At 56.7% G+C, this 16,173-nt stretch overlaps 1 protein-coding gene across 5 annotated transcripts in view; it reads left to right on the top strand.

Moving 5' to 3' along the window:
- POLN (DNA polymerase nu) overlaps positions 1–16,173 on the top strand; it is a 151,473-nt gene that overhangs the window by 122,523 nt on the left and 12,777 nt on the right. For all 5 annotated transcript variants that reach the window (XR_015165065.1, XM_086404510.1, XM_086404516.1 and 2 more), the window contains 4 exons: positions 6,780–6,862; positions 10,667–10,798; positions 13,205–13,315; positions 15,050–15,128. Coding sequence is in view for 4 of the 5 variants with exons in the window: in XM_086404510.1 (XP_086260636.1) it covers positions 6,780–6,862; positions 10,667–10,798; positions 13,205–13,315; positions 15,050–15,128 (405 nt within the window). In the remaining variant the exon portion in view is untranslated. The remainder of the gene's footprint in view (positions 1–6,779; positions 6,863–10,666; positions 10,799–13,204; positions 13,316–15,049; positions 15,129–16,173) is intronic.

Here is a 16,173-nt window from a genome sequence, read left to right as displayed (position 1 = left end):
GTGTCTTAACAAATTTAGAAGGACTGAAAGCATGGAGACTGTATTCTCTAATCCAGTGAAGTTACATTTGAAGTGAAGAACAAAACTATGTATAGAAAATCCCCAAATATTTGAAAATAAAGATGATATTTCTAAATAACTCATTTGTTGTCGTTCAGCCACTCAGTCCTGTCTGACTCTTTGCGACCCCATGGACAGCAGCACACCAGGCCTCCCTGTCCTACACTGTCTCCCTGAGTTTGCTCAAACTCATGTCCACTGAGTCGGTGATGCCATCCAATCATCTCATCCTCTGTCACCCCCTTCTCCTCTTGCCCTCAGTCTTTCCCAGCATCAGGGTCTTTTCCATTCGCATCAGGTGGCCAAAGTATTGGAGCTTCAGCTTCAGCATCAGTCCTTCGGATGAATATTCAGGGTTGATTTCCTCACAGGTCAAAGAAAAAAGTCAGAAGGGAAATTAGAAAATATTTTGTGCTAAATGAAAATGAAAACACATGTCAGAAATTTGGGAGGCAGCTCTGGAAGCACTTAGGAATTTATGACATTAAATGCTTAAAAATAGAAAATAAGAAAAATCTAAAATAAACTCTCAAAGCTTCCAAGCTTCCACCTTAGGATGCCATAAAAATAAGAGTGACTTAAATCCTAAGTAAGTAGAAGGAAGACAGGAGAAGCAGCAACCAATGTAACAGAAAGAGAAAAGCAGAAAATCAAGGAAGCTGAAAGGAAATCTGAAAAGATGAATGAAATTGAAGTTCTTAGAATGATTAAGAGAAAAAAGGAAATCCACAAATTACAAATATCAGGAATTACATGAGGGCACATCAGAGAACTGCCCTGGTGGCCCAGTGGTTAAGACTCCATGCTGCCACTGCAGGGGCCACAGGTTTCATCCCTGGCTGGGGAACTAAGATCCTGTAAGACAAGGGGTGCATCCAGGAAAAAAAAGGTACATTATTAGCATAATCTCTATAGGTATTAAAAGCATAACGGGGGGATGTGACGAGCACGAAGATACGCACGCAGAGCAGACAAGTGGATTCACTGCGAATGGTGGTGACTCACTGTTCAGAGAGCAGAGGCGGATTGCCATGAGGGCGTTCCTCCTCGCCACTCTCACACTGGGTGAGCGGCAGGAGGGTTGGTCCTGCCGTCTGGGGGCAGGGATGGGCGGGGGAGGCAGGAGACAGGCACACCCAGTGTAATGTTTCAGAAATACATTGAAATTTCTGCCCAGCTTGACTTCTTTGCTTCTTTATTTCTCTTAAGGCACCCACTGCTCTTCTTCCAACATTTGCTTTGGCTCCAGCGCCTCGTCATAGAAGGATCCATGTCTTAGAAGAAGTCAAAGCCAGTCTTGAATATTGGAGTCTTCCTGGCATGGCTTCCTCTGTGTCTTCCTCTTTGCCTGGCACTGGTCGGGAAGCTCTCATTTCCATCAAATCTTCTGTGAATTTCTCTGGTGTGGGGGTCTGTTAACTCTTGAAGTTCTCCAGGATCCGTGTCTTGAGACCCCTCACCCCTGACCTATTTTTTCTTTCATGATTTCCTCGGTTGGCTCCGTCGTAAATCTATGGAGTCATACCCAACGTCTGGTCACAGTTTTCTCCAGCAGCAAATTGACTGTTTGGGGCTTGATGGCTTTCATGATTTGCCTATAACAATGGTGGGGTCTTCAATGGTGTGATCCTTCCAGGCTGCCATGATGTTCTCTCTGCCAGGGTTCCCTTCCATGGCATTGACAGTCCTTTCCATACAGCACCAGGTACTATGCACTTTAAAGGTCCTTATGGCTCCCCCGGGGAGGCCAAATAGAGACGTTGTATCTGGGGACAAGTAGACCACTTTGACACCTGCGGAGCTGAACCCATCAGTTCTGGGTGGCCAGGGGCATTGCCCACTATCAAAAGAACTTTACAGGGCAGCCCCTTACTGGCAAGATGTCTCCTGACCTCAGGAACAAAGCATTGATGGAACCAGTGCAGGAGAAGGGTCTGGTTTGGCAAGCCATCTAAAGACTAGTAGCTGTACCCATCTTCTCCCTTCAAGGCTGGGGGTCAGCAGCTTGATAGATGGGGGCAGTTCTGACCATAAACCCGACAGATCTCACGCAGAATGGGAGTCATTCCTGCCTTCCGTCCTGCTCCCGGTTCTCTTCCTTTCTGATAAAAGCCTTTTGTGGCATTTTTTTCTCCCAGAATAGGACACTTTCATCTGCATTAAAAACCTGTTCAGGCAGATATTCTTCCTTCCCCGTGATTTTCTTAACAGCTTCTGGCCCTCGTCTGTTGCCCTGTGACGAGCAGAGGCTGCTTCTCCTGTCTTTACATTTTTAAAGCCAGTCCTTTCACTAAAATTATCAAACCATCCTTTTCTGGCATTAAATTCTCCCAGTTTAGATCCTTCACCTTCTTTTCGCTTTAAGTTGTCATGTGATGACTTCGCTTTTTCTCAAATCATATCCGAGTCTATATCTATCCTGCACCCACGTAAAAGCTGCGTTTCCTTTTATTTATTTATTTCTGGCTGCACTGGGTCTTGGTTGGTGCACGTGGGCTTTCTCTGCTTGCCGCGGCTTCTCTTGTTTCAGAGCTTGGGCTCAGTAGTTGTGGCAGGCGGGCTTAGTTGCCCCGAGGCATGTGGCCTCTTCCCTGACCAGAGATCAAACCCGTGTCTTCTGCATTGGCAGGAGGATTCTCAACCAGTGGACCACCAGGGAGGTCCCATAGCGGCATTTTCAATACAACATAAAGAGGTTATTTTGCAAAGGATCCAAGGTTTTCGTGCCTGCAGGCATCAGTTCAGTTCAGTCTCTTAGTCTTGTCCGACTCTCTGTGACCCATGGACGGCAGCACCCCCGGCTTCCCCGCATAGCCTGCAGCAGCAGCCTCATGAATTTCCTTTTCTTTTTTTATGTCGATCGTTATGCTGGCTTCGTTTACCTTGAAACGGCAGCACCACAGCCGCAGACCTCAATCTACCGTACGGATCACACAATTCAGCTTCTTCTCAGAACGTCATAAGCTTTTTCTGTTTCTAGGGAGCTCTTCCAGCATCTCTAGTGACTCTTCGTGTGGTCTTATTGAAGGTTCACAGTGTTGCTCTAAGCATGATGGAAAATGCGTGTGAACAAGAGAGATCACCTCTTACTACAAGTATCAGTTTACTAGAGAGACAAACTGCTCACTCGGAAATGACAGGCGTTCCCAGGCATTTGTACGTGGATCCTCAGAACACCTGAGGTCAGCATGGTCTCAGTAGGAGGAGACGTCGAAGTCGTCACAGCAACTCAGCGGGCGCCACGGTTCGTTCAGGCAGGGACGTTCCACACCGCGGCTCCACGCCTGTCTGCATTCCTCCACGCTGCCGGTGGCACCGCGTATGTTCCGTGTTTGTGTGCTTCAGTTCTGGGAAATTTTAACGTTTTGTTATAGATTTGGGTACAGTTTATGGTAGTAAATGACAAAATAAATTTGCATCTTAACATTTTGTGTATTCATGATACACCGAATCTTTTCTTAATTTTTTCAGTATTCAGACTATAAAGTTCATCTCCAAGTTTCTTCAAATTGTTTTAAATCTAAAAAAAAATTTTTCAGTCTATTTATTGGAAAAAATATCTATGTCTCCTTGGACCCACGATGTTCTGACCTGTGTTCCTCAAGGCTCAGCTACACTCCCAGCACCGTGCGGAGCAGCAGTGCAGGCCGCGGGCGCTTTGCCTGGGCTTCCCTTGATAGGAAGCTGGCTCTAAGAGCCTTGCTTTTTGACTTTAAGGAAATATGCGGCTACTCCTGTTTTCTCAAGAGTTTTTATTAAGAGTAGGATTGGGCTGGACCGGAGTTGGATTTTGTCACAGGGGTTTTTTCAGCAGCTGTACAGGTGATCGTGTAACTTTCTCCTTAGTCCTGTTCATGCAGTGACTTGTATTAATAGACTTCCTAACACTGAACCGACCTTGCTTTCTTGGTGTAAACTCATCTTGGCCTTGAGGTGCTATTTTCTCAGTGTAGTGTTGGACTCTGCAAATATTCTAGTTGAGATTGTCACATCAGTCAGCATTCACAGGCAGTGTTAGTCTATCGCTTGCCTTTTTTATGCGCTGTTTGTCATGTTTTGGTATAAGTAAACTTTATTTGAACACGTTTGTTCATTTTCTCTGGAACAGTGTGTATGGTATGAGGACTCTAGTCTGAAGCTTTGTCGAATTCCCCTCAAAACCACCTAAGCCTGGTGCTTTATGGGGTAGTTCCTTAATAACTTTCTCTACTTCTTCCACAGACGTTGGTCTATCTAACTTCTGTCTACAAGAGTCAGCCTGTATGACTGCTTTCTTAAGAGCGTGTGCGTCTCGCCTGGCTTTGGCCGTTACTCGCGTGACACTGTGCAGAGTAACCTCAGCCGCTCTAGCTCCGGGCACACCCGCTGCTGCTCCGAGTGTTGCTTCTTACTCTGTGTCTCTGTGTTTCCCTTTTGAGTAAACTAGCTCCTGGTTTGTTTTGTGTAAGAACAAGGGTTTTTATTTACTAATGAATCGTCTTGCTGTTCTCTGCTGTATTTCTGCTCCCATCTTCAGTCTAACTTTATTATTTCCCTCCTGGGTATTCTTTTGATTTGTTTGTTTTTACTTGCATTTATTTGATTCATGTATTTTAATTCTTTTGTTTGTATTCATATAGGCATTTAAGGTTGTGAAATTTCCTCACTTTTAGTGTAATTCATTGGTTCTGACATATGCTATCTTCATTAGAAACTATTTGATTTCTGTTTATATTTCTCTTCCACCAAAAGTTGCTGTTAGAAGTGTATTTTGCTTTATTTCTAGGCAAAACAGGCTTTTGGGGATTTTGTTTTTGTTTTCAATTTCTGCTTGCCTTGCACTGTGATCTGGGTGTTATTTTAATATTCCTACTGTGCGCAGCCTTTTGAGGTTTTTTGTGTGCTTGATGGGTTCTTGTGTGTGTGCCGTGCTGCAGAAGAAGGTGTGTTCTGTTATCAGAAAGTGATGCTCGCTACACGTCTGCCGCCTCTATTGATTGAGGGTCTGGATTCTATCACACCCTGACTCTAGGAAGAAGCAAGTCCCGGGAGAGCTCCATGCTGCTTCCTCAGACAACTTCCCAGCTCTGGATAGAACTGAGGGGGGTCACCAGTGTGGTTTGACTGGGGGGCACCTGCTCCAAAACGCCTCCCTTGGCCTCTCTCTGCAGGGTCACCAGACGGGTTTGTTGGGCCTGAGCCCCAGGCAGCTAACGGGGAAACGGGTAAGGTTTTCAGCAGCATCCTTTCTGATGGGGTTTGGAGCACCTGTGGATTTCCAAAATAAAGGGAGGAGGGTGAGGCCCAAGGGTGGCTGGACACGGGCTGGCACACATCTGCTCTGAGCTTGGGTGCGTTTTGGTCTTATGCCCGTCATCTAAAGACAGCTGCTGGCAATACCAAGGTCAAGGGCAGGGTTTAAAAGTGGGCGAAACCGCTTCACGCAGAAGGAGAAGGAAAATGCGTCGGAACTTGGAGGTCAGGTGGTGAAACAGACGAACCTTAGGACGTCACTGAAAATGGTGGGGCAGGCAGCTCCAAGCGCCCACCTGCCGCCAGAAGCATGCAAAACGCAAGCACGCACCGCCAGTCTCGACTTTGTCAGAATGCTGGGACGCCGCCAGCCGCGGGCAGCAATCAAGCCAGTGCTGAGTCAAGAAAAAAAGACTGAAACAGGAGCGCTTTCTGGTCTTCTCGTGTGGCCCACAGCACACCTGTGACGGGGCAGCACCCGCCCAGGGTGGGCCCCGTCCCTGGCTCCGGAGAGCCCGAGAGACGGCACACAGAGCAGTGTTTGTCTGTCCCTGCCCTGCCGGGGGCGGCCAGAAGCACAGACTCGGCGTTGACTCCCCAGCTCGGAACCCTCTCCAGGCAGAAAGGGGCGGCCTTGCCCGGAAACATCAGAGATCAGCAACAGCAGGGGGCAAGGGGGTGGCCAACAACAGAGCCCACAGCTCAGGGCTGGGAGGAGAAGCTGGGAGCAAGGGTCTTCAGGAAATAGGACACTCAGAGCCTCGGCCTGCGAGGACAGCTGGAAGCCACGTGCAGGCCAGGGCAGCCCCCATGCCCCACCCGGAGCCCTGAGCAGACCCTGAGCGACACGGCAGCAGCAGAGAAGGCAGGCTCTGCAGGAGGCCTCCCAGGCAGGCTCCTCTGTGCGGCCTCTCTGCCTTCCTCCTTCCTGTCTCTGTCTCTGCCCACCTGACGGGCTCACTCCATCAGGGAGATGCAGGGTACGCGCACGGCTGGGCGAGGAGGGCCTGGCAAGGGGAAGGGGCCCGGGTGCCCGCCTGCCCCTCTGCTTCCCAGGCTCAGCTTTAACCTTAGGAGATCAAGTGGGCATGCACAGTCAGACATGGGGCTGCTGCTGCTGCTATCTGGGCGCCCGGGACGGGCTGACGCCCCGGCCCCTCCCTCTGGGGGGCAGGGTGCAGGCGGCCTGTCCAGTCCTGTGGAGGGTCCAGATGTCGCCCCCTTGCCGCCCTCAGCAGCAGGACCCAGCCCAGGCCTCTCTCCCGGAGCTCGGGCACTGGAGCCGCTGCCTGGTTTGGGGTGTGGATGCCCCAGAACCTGGCTGGCTCGCATCTGTTGGGAGGCCCTGGCTGACACGGATGCTGCAGATGCTGACCATCTCCCCTGGGAAGGTCCTCGGGGTGAGAGGAGGCCGTGCAGGTGGACCCTGGAGGACCTCTGCGGAGGAGGCCCCAGCCTGCCTGACCATACGCTGTCTTCCCACGCAGGAAGGACGTCTCCCCAGAGCGTGTGACACATGCCGACAGGGAGCAGACCAAGAAGGTGGTGTATGCGGTGGTCTATGGAGCAGGTAGGTGTGGCGGGGTGGGAGGCCTGCGTCACCTGGAGGCCAGACGGGGCGGGGGGCGCCTGCGTTGAAATGCGGTGGAGCTGTGGAGTGGTGCTCGGGCCCTGGAGCTCGCTCTGCGGGTCCCTGGGCCCCGTCCACGTGCTGCTGACCTGGTGGGCACTAGGCACAGGCAGGCCGCTCGCCCCCGTAACCCTCTGTCGCCACGGCCTTTGCGGTGGGAGCGGGCGGCGTGCAGAAGCGAGGGCTTCCCCGGGCCTGCCCTGAGGCACAGCCTGGCTTCCAGGAGACTCCTCCCCGGCCCCTCCCAGTGAGGAGCTCTGTGCGCGCTGGGGGCTCCCCTAGACTTAGTCCGGCTCCTTCTGGAGAGGCGCTGTGTGATCTCCTGCGGAGGAGCGGAGCTCCGTGCTGTAAACACGCAGTGAGTCAGTAGCCGTGAAGGTGACGAGGGTGATTTGGCTGCTCTCAGCCCTCCCGGTGACGGGGTTCCCACCCCAGGCGTCCCCGATGCCGCCGTCCAGGCTGCCAGCTGGCTGCGTCTGCCTCCCGGGAGGCGCAAGGCGTCCTGGGCGCCCAGGCCCAGCTCCTGGGCTGCGATGCTGTGTTTTCAGCCCAGCATGGTGGGTCTGGAGGCGGCCACTCCGGCCATGGAGGGCACGGGGGCAAGGCCTGGTTTCAGGGTCGTGATCACCGTGATGATGACGGCAGGAGGCCACAGAGAGAGAGCAGGACAGGGACGAGTGAAATGATGTCCCCTCCCCATCCCCAAGGGGCCCCTCGCCCCTCTCCCCAGGGCTCAGCGAAGGGCTGTCCCCTGGAAACGGCAGTGCCTGCTACCTGGGGCCTTGGCCAGGAGGGCAGGGCTGGGCTCACTGCTGCCCTCGGCCCCTTGGACTCTGCTGCCTGCCCACCAGCCCAGCCCCAGCCCGCAGGCGCCTCCGCCTGGAGGTGGCCCCTGAGCCTCCTGTCCTGCTCTGAGCTCCCACCACCTGCAGAGCCGGTTCAAACTTGATTCTCCTCCACTTGTTGCCACCGCTGAAGCTCAGCTCCACACCCAGTCTCTGGGGGTTGCTGAGTGCCAGCTCCACCCCGGGCTCCGGGGCTGCTGCTCCACAGGGCTGGCATTTGTCAGACGAGCCACACGAGCCGGTCCACGGGGCGCACTGAGCCACCGGACTCGTCCAGCGCAGCTGCTGGTGCCCGTGGGGCCCACTGACCCGGGCCGGGCCAGCCTGTGCTTTATGGGCTGCCCAGGAGCCGGCTGGCCATGGGCCAGTGTCCCAAAACGCTTACCAGGCTCTCACGAAGCCCTGGGGCTGAAGCAGAGGGAGAATGGTTCCAGTTCTGTGTAGGGCAGAGAGTACTGGGGAAGGCGGAGTGAAAGTTACTCCTAAACCTAATTTCATCTCTCACACACACACACACCTAGACACACACAGACACACTGATGTGCGTGCACAGGAGGCAACTCACCCTCTGCGGGAGAAGCCAGATGGCTGTTCACGTGGGGCCTGTGAGGTGCAGGCCCCTCGTGCTCCTGCCCAGGGCATCCTCACCCCCCGTGCCCCTAGGGAGACGGGCCTGTGTTTTCACAGCTGAAACAGCAGGAACTGATAGGCTCAATCAAAGTGTAGAGGGAAATTGTGCCTGAAGAAAGGGCAGGAAACGCAAGGACAGAAGCCCTCATGGAGCCAAACGGGGTCTCACTTGGGGGCAGGGGGGCACTGTGATCTTAGAGTGGGACAGACCCCCATCAAGGGCATGGGGAGCAAGTGCCAGGGCTGGAGAACTGAGCGGAACTTCGGTCTCCGGCTCAGCCCATCTTTGCTTCTCTCAGACTTCCACAGCACCGGCCCCTCTCGGGAGCAGGGACCTAGGGACAACAGTCCCACAGACAGAAGAGGAGTCCTTCCCAGCCTCGGACCCTGGGAAGGAGACTGTGGCCCCTGCGCCACTCTCTCCTGCAGGTACCGGCTGTACAGTGTGCCAGGGTGCGGTATCATACACAGCCACCCGAAGGTCCCGTAGGTGCCCAAAGCACACAGAACTGGGGGTGGGCCAACACTTGGAAGGAAGGAGGGACACGGTGAGCCGTCTCACTCTCCACCTGAAGCCAGACCCCGTCAGTGCCGGGCGTGGCCAAGACTCCAGCAGAAACGAGAGCCTCATCAGCGTGAAGAGCCAGAGGACAGAGGCTGGGCAATCAGCGAGTCCAGAGAGTGGTGGGAGAAACCTCAGAAAGCAGAGCACCGGAGAAGAGCACCACATCCTGAGCTTGAACTTGGCCCCCACCTCTGGCTGCCCCCTCGACTGGGCACGAACGGGCCGGCTTCAGACAGCCCCGCTTCAGCCACTGCAGCGGGGCCAAGTTTGAAGTCTGACTTTAGCCAAATTAACTGGTCCTGTGCTGCTGAGAGACACAGGCGAGCCTAGAGCGTCTACAGTATGCCATCTGCAAGAGCCAGGACAGCCGAAAATCACAAAAACATGAAGAAAGAGGATAGCCTGATCCAACTCAGAAGAAGAGACACGTACACCCAAGTCACTCTGCTGCAGGCCTGAAACGAACGTGGTACGTCGACCACACTCGGCTGCCACTGATGCAACACACCGCTGACCCGTCAGTGTGGACGCACCGCAGACGTCGTGCCAGATGAAAAAGAAATCCAGAGGAGAGCTGATGGTGTGTAACTGATTACACCTTTAAATGAAATTCTAGGACAGCCACAGTTAGTTTACAGGATGACACACTTTATGTTATATGCATTTTTCCACAATAAAATAATGAAAAGAAAATCTGCGCTGATAGAAAGCGAACAAGTGGTTTCCTGGGACCTGCAGATAACCACAATTCAGGGTGTCGTCCTAGAACTCGGGGTCCTGTCCTAGAACTCGGGGTCCTTTCCTGGAACTTGGGGTGCCATCTTGGAATTTGGGGTGCTGTCCTGGAACTCTGGGTCCTGTCCTGGAACCCGGGGTGCCATCTTGGAATTTGGGGTTCTATCCTAGAACTTGGGGGCTTGTCCTGGAACTCAGGTGTCATCCTAGAACTCAGGGTGCCGTCCTGGAACTTGGGTTGTCATCCTAGAATTTGGGGTACTGTCCGAGAACTCAAAATGCCATCTTGGAACTTGGGGTGTCATCCTAGAACTCAGGGTGCTGTCCTGGAACTCAGGGTGCAGCCCTGGAACTCTGGGTCCTGTCCTGGAACTTGGGGTCCTGTTCTGGAACTTGGGGTCCTGTTCTGGAACTTAGGAGTCCTGTCCTGGAACTTGGGGTGCTATCCTGACCAGAGATCTTGCTATAAGAAGCTTCATCAGATCACCTGTGTCCTGAAATAACCAAATATTAGCCTGGACCAGATGTATTTGTTTAAAAAAAAAAATCCCCTGGAAGTGAGCTCCCCACCACCATTCCCTCATGACTTGGCCTGGGGACTTTCCCTTCCTCTTTATGCGCCCACACTCCCCAGCCTCCCCAGTTCTGAGACCAGCCTCCCTCTGGACAGGCTGCGATCAGGTCTGCACCCCCTGAAGGGTGCCAGGCCCCGGTCAGCATCCTAATCAATGAGCATTTACCAGGCCCTGGTCCATACTGGCCAGCGCCAAGCACTTAGATCCTGGAGCCAAAAGCCAGCACCATCCTGACCGGTCAGAAGAGGCAGGGGTGCCCACCAGGCCTTGACTCCCTGAGTCTCTCCAGAGCCTCTGTGGACTCGCTTCCATGCATGCTGGTCACTGCCTTGTGCCCCTGGGCCCCATGAGGTCAGAGTTAGGCTGACCGCTGACTGAGTTTCTGCTCACACAGGGAAGGAGCGGCTTGCTGCTTGCCTCGGAGTTCCTGTTCGGGAAGCTGCCCGGTTTTTGGAGAGCTTTCTGCAGAAGTACAAGAAAATAAAGGACTTCACCCAAGCAACCGTTGCTCGGTGTCAGCAGACAGGTGAGCCAGCTGCAAGCAAAGCTGTGGGCAGCCCCCACTCCCCCCCGGGCCCTCCTCTGGTGGGGGGTGGGGGCCCCTGGAGCCGGGTGAGCTCCCGCCCCGCTGGGGAGGTGGGACCACAGACTCCATGCGAGGAGGGTCCAGAGCCAGGCTCTGCTCAAGGCCTCAACACCCCGGCATGTGTGGGAAATGCTGAGTGGGTGGGCTCATGGAAAGAGTGAGTCCCGCACCTGGAAATGGAGAGCTAAAAAGCTACAGAGTTTACCCTCAGTCTGGTCACAGATTTCCGAGAATATCAAACAGAACCTGTTCTGTGACCACAGTGGAATAGGAAGGTAGCTTTATATCTGCATGTGAGGCCATCCATTCGTCTGCCTACTTGAAAGACTCACCGCACTCCTCAATAATCTTGGAGTTTATTCTGTTGCTTAATTCTTTGGCTGCACCTCACGGCATGAGGGATCTTAGTTCCCCGACCAGGGATCAAACCCTCGCCCCTGCAGTGGAAACATGGAGTCTTAACCACTGGGCTACCAGGGAAGTCTCCAATGTGGGACTTTAAAAAGAAGTCCCAAGCGAATGACAGACATCTTAGAAATAAATGGCAGCATAAATATCCCATTGCAAAACTGTGAGACATGGCCACCAATTAAAGATGAAGGGATTTTTTTTTTTTAAGTGTTTCAAAAAGGAAGACATGTCTCTGGACATAAAAGACAGTCTTCAACCTGAGACATGTAGCAAAGAGCAGCAGAGCAGACTAAAGGGGAAGGAGGTCAGCGCCACAGCAGCTCCTGGAACAGACACGGAGCGGGGCTCAGCACGCGTCCCAGAGCAGGCTTGGGACCCACGCCTGCCCTGGGGGCTTGCTGCTGACCCTCTCGTGGGAGCCTGCGAGCACGACTCCCCCTGGGCTGACCAGCCCGAGCCGGGCCAGGTCAGTGCTGAGCCACAGCAGCCTCCTGGGGGCTCCAGGAAGCCGGCAAACCATCTCCACCCCCCAGGAAGTGCCCCACGGGCCTCAGGCTCCCTGGGCTGGGGGTGAACCCCACACCTGGATGAGACAAAAGGCTACCGATTACGAAATGTTAGGACGGTGACAGAAGCAGTGTTAGTGAGTCAGTCCACGGAGCCACTGAGGGTGGAGACAGTCAAACACAGGCCCTCGTGCCGTGCGGCGTGGGCCGGTGTCGACGGGCTCCCGTGATACTGACCGAGTCCTCGCCGTGACTCAGACGCTTGGGCGGCCCTGTTGCCCGCCTCACAGAGGAAGAGGAGGAGACCGAGGGGACAGCCGTTTCCCAAGTCCACGAGGCTCGCGGAGGTGCCAGCTGGGACCCCCGCCCCACCCTCGGCTGCCCGGCAGGGCCAGTGTCCCCTCCATGGGAGGCCCTGCAGGCCTGCCTGGTACCTTTCTCGAAGGGCCCAGGGCCTCCCGTGTCCCAGCGCGAAGCATGGGTGCCCTCTGACCCAGCGTTGCACGTGTGAGCAAACACTCAGTGACCCTCAGTTACGCCACACGCATGTGTTGAACGCCTACCCGGTGCCAGGCGCCGTGCTGACACCAGGAGCTCACTGCTTCCCTGGAGCCCCAACCCCGGGACGTGGCCCACAAGGGAGCAAGTCCATCCAGACGGTGCAGGCGTAGGAAGCACGGTGCCCAGCACACAGTCAGAAATCCCTGGAAAACCACAGAGGCAGAGGCGGCCTTAACTACGCGCTTTGCAGCCAGTGCTCGGGACAGTCATTTTTGTAATGACAGCTTATACTAGCAGCTCTTCCAGTCCCCAGACACGTATAAGATCAAGCTGGGGATTTAGTTCTTACCAACACCTAGCAAAACCAGCGTCCTCACCAGTCAGGAGTATCACCAACGCGGCACTTCACAGTTCTTTTTCCTAAAGAGGACCCCAGGGACGGAAGCTTGGGGCCCACGGAGGCTGGCCCTAGAGTGAGGGATGTGGTCTCTGACGCAGACCCCCAACCCCTCCCTGAGCAGACTAAGGACTGATGTTTCCTCCCCAGTTCCAGTTTCCATAGTCCAGAATTGCTCCTGCACCCAAGTCTCGCACATGGCTTTTCACCTTTTAGTGTAAAAATCACCCTTCTGTCCCATGTCAGATCTAAGAGCAGCACAGAAGTCAGAGAGGGTGCAAAGCTTGCCGCCAGGCAAGCCCAGGCCCCTGCCGCTGTCCCGCTTCCCAACACAGAATCCGTGTCCACACAGAACAGCGTGTCCCGCACTGGACGTGGACTGAAGGCCTCCGGGCGGAGCTCCGGCTGCGGCGGGGCGGGGCGGTGGGCGGGACCTCCGCTGGAGCAGCCCCGGCCAGAGGGCAGGGCCCCGGGCGCCGCTCCCGCTCCCGCTCACCGGTGCCCTCCGCCCGCTTTCCTCCCGGACCGCAGGCTACGTGGAGTCCATCATGGGCCGCAGGAGGCCGCTGCCCAGGATCCGAGCTCACGACCCGCAGCTTCGGGCGCAGGCGGAGCGGCAGGCGGCGAACTTCGTGGTGCAAGGTGCCGGAGCCCCTCTACTCCCGGGTCTTCAGCCCCGCAGGACGGGTGACTGTCGGACCTGCCCCTGCGAGGCTAGCTCTGCAGGCAGCAGGCAGGCTCCTGGAGGTCGTCCGCCAGCGCTAGAGTCAAACGGAGACCCCTCCCACCACCCTCGGCCCGAACTCTCGCTGTACCCCTGGCAGGTGTGAGGCCGCGGGGCCCAGCGCACCTTCCAGGGATCCGCGCAGGAGGCGGGCGGAGGGCCCACGTGCGCAGGCCTCCAGCTCTGGGAGCCCCTGGGCGTCCGGGTGGAGGGAGGGCAGGGGCGTGACCACGGTCCACACACCCGGCGCCCTCCTCAGGAGGCCCTGGGAGCCTGGCAGCCCAGCCGCGTCCCGACTTGTGACCCCAGGGCTCGCGTGGAGAGCCAAGGCCTACAGGCCCAGAGGCAGGGCTGGAGGCGGGCCGGAGCCCTGGAGGGGTGTCTGCTGTAGGGGCACCCAGCAGACCCGGGGCGGGAGGTGTGGGCCGTGGGGCACGGAGGGCGAGCCCCACGGAGGGGCCGGTGCAGCGCTGCCCCGGCCTCAGCCTCACGCCTCGCTTGGCCAGCGGAGAGGACGCTGCCCCACCTCCACCCTGGCCCCCCAGCCACACCCTGCTTCCCCTCTGGTCTCTTCACATCCTCTCAGCCCGCCCACTCCTCCTAAGGCAGCAAGCCTCTCCACATCCAGCCAGGGCAGAGGGTCCCCAGGCCCCGAGTCCCCACGAGCCCCACAGAGAGGCCGGCAGGCTGGCCGCAGAGACCAGCGGACTCTGCCGGCAACCCTGCTGTGCCCTGGGGGCAGCTGCTGCCCTGAGGTGGGGGGAGGCGGCCCACGGACTGCAGGCTTGTTTCTCCGTGAACCTGGGAGCTTCAAAGGGCTTAAGGCCACGAATGGAGACCTGAGCTTCAGTCTCGTCCCAGGAGCAGAGCTGCTTGTTGAGACACCCACTGTGAGCTGGGCACCAGAATGAGCAGCTCCACCGTGCTGGTGCCCGCTGACTGTGTGACTGGCCCTGCTCACGTCCCGGGGCTGCACACCGGGAGCCTAAGGCTTGCTGGGGATCAAGGGCCACGTGGCGGGTGGGCTGCGGGAGCAGGGATGACCCAGTGCCTCAGTCCCGGCCCCATCATCCTGCAGCCGGTGTGGTGGACACGGTGTGGTCAGAATCCGTGAGTGTGCTGAGACCCTGCTCCCGGGGCTCCTGGGGAGCTGCATTATGTGGCAAAAGGGAGTCTGCAGGTGTAGGGTCCTCAGTCAGCTGACCTCAGCTCACCAGGCCAAGGTGGGACATCCCAGGTGGGCCTGGCCTGACCAGGTGGGCCCTCGAGAGAAGGTTTAGGGGCCAGAGTCCGAGGCCCTGACCATGGAGGAGTCAAGCAGACTCTAGCGAGAGGCCCATGGCCCCCAGGAAGCAGGAACCTCTGTCCGCTGGCTCCAAGGAAGTGAACCTGGCCATCACCGAGGTCGTCCGAGAGGGAGCCTTCCCTAGCAGAGCCTCCAGATGAGGAGCTGGCCAGGGGCCAGGTCCAGAGGAGCGTAGGGGCCCCCACACCTGCAGGAGCGGAGAGGCCAGAGGGAGACCCACGGTTCTGACCTGCTGAGTACAGGGCCACATGCCCCGCGGTGTGGACAGATCAGCCCGCCCGCCCGGGTGGCGGGCTGCAAGCTGGGCCTCACACAGTGCCTGAACCGGAGCCCTTTGGTTCCACAGGCTCAGCTGCCGACCTCTGCAAGATGGCCATGATCCGCATCTTCACGGCTATGGCCACGTCGCCTACCCTGACGGCCAGGTCAGTGAGCGAGCCGCCGGTCCCCGGGACCTGCCCTCCCTGGCGGGGTGTGGGCCTGCCGCCCACCCCAGCTCCAGCTCTGCCCCAGTTGATCCCTGGGTGTGCTCCACCCAGGCCCTGCTGGCCCCCGAGGTCCCAGCCTGGGTGCAGGTCAGGGGTGAATTCTCCCCCCGGATCCCCGGGTCCCCTCCTGGCAGCCCCCCGGTCTCCCCCTCCCACCTTGGCCTCCATGTACGTTTGCGCGCTTCACCCTAGAAGCCTCCGGCTCTGTGTGTGGCCATGGGGAGAGCCTGCCCTGCCGAGGACCCCTCCCTGGGGCTCAGCCTACCCCCACCAGGGGCGAAGTGCGTGGCGGGTTAGGTGGGAAAACCTTCTGAAACGCTGTGTGTCATGGGCCCACCCTGAGGGGCATGCTCACCCCCACGTGCCTGCAGCATGTCCCCAGCCGTGAGGACAGCTGGACCCCTCCCCTGCCGCCGCTGGGACAGGGGACCCGCTGGGACACGGAGACCCTTTGGGACACAGGGACCCGCTGGGGCAGGGGACCTGTGCCTGGGGCCGCCCTCTCTGCAGAGCTCGCTGTGTCCCAGGGCTTCTGGTGCTCTTACATCCTCTGGTGCACCTACATCCAAGGTGAAGGACGCTTCCCTCACCTGAGGTCGCCCACCTTCCCTCAGGAAGCTTTCTCCTTTACGTCTTCAGACATTTCCTCCTGTTCATGGTCACCATGGAGCCTACATTCTTTTTTAAAAATTATTTAATTGAAGAATAATTACTTTACAATACTGTGATGGTTTCTGCCATACATCGACATGAATCGGCCACAGATGTACATGTATCCCCCCATCCTGAACCCCCACACCACCTCCCTCCCCACCCCATCCCCTGGGTTGCCCCGAGCACTGGCTTTGGGGGCCCTGCTTCATGCATCGAACTTGCACTGCTCATCTGTTCTACATACAGTGACGTGAAAGCGAGTCACTCAGCCGTGTTCACCTCTGTGCAACCCCAGGGACTATACAGTCCTGGAATTCTCCAGGCCAGA

Source organism: Bos grunniens, chromosome 6 (assembly GCF_055505025.1).
Source record: "Bos grunniens cultivar Pamir isolate PY7600 chromosome 6, Bosgru_T2T1.0, whole genome shotgun sequence".
Lineage (NCBI taxonomy): Eukaryota > Metazoa > Chordata > Mammalia > Artiodactyla > Bovidae > Bos > Bos grunniens.
This window is presented reverse-complemented; position numbering and strand designations above follow the sequence as displayed.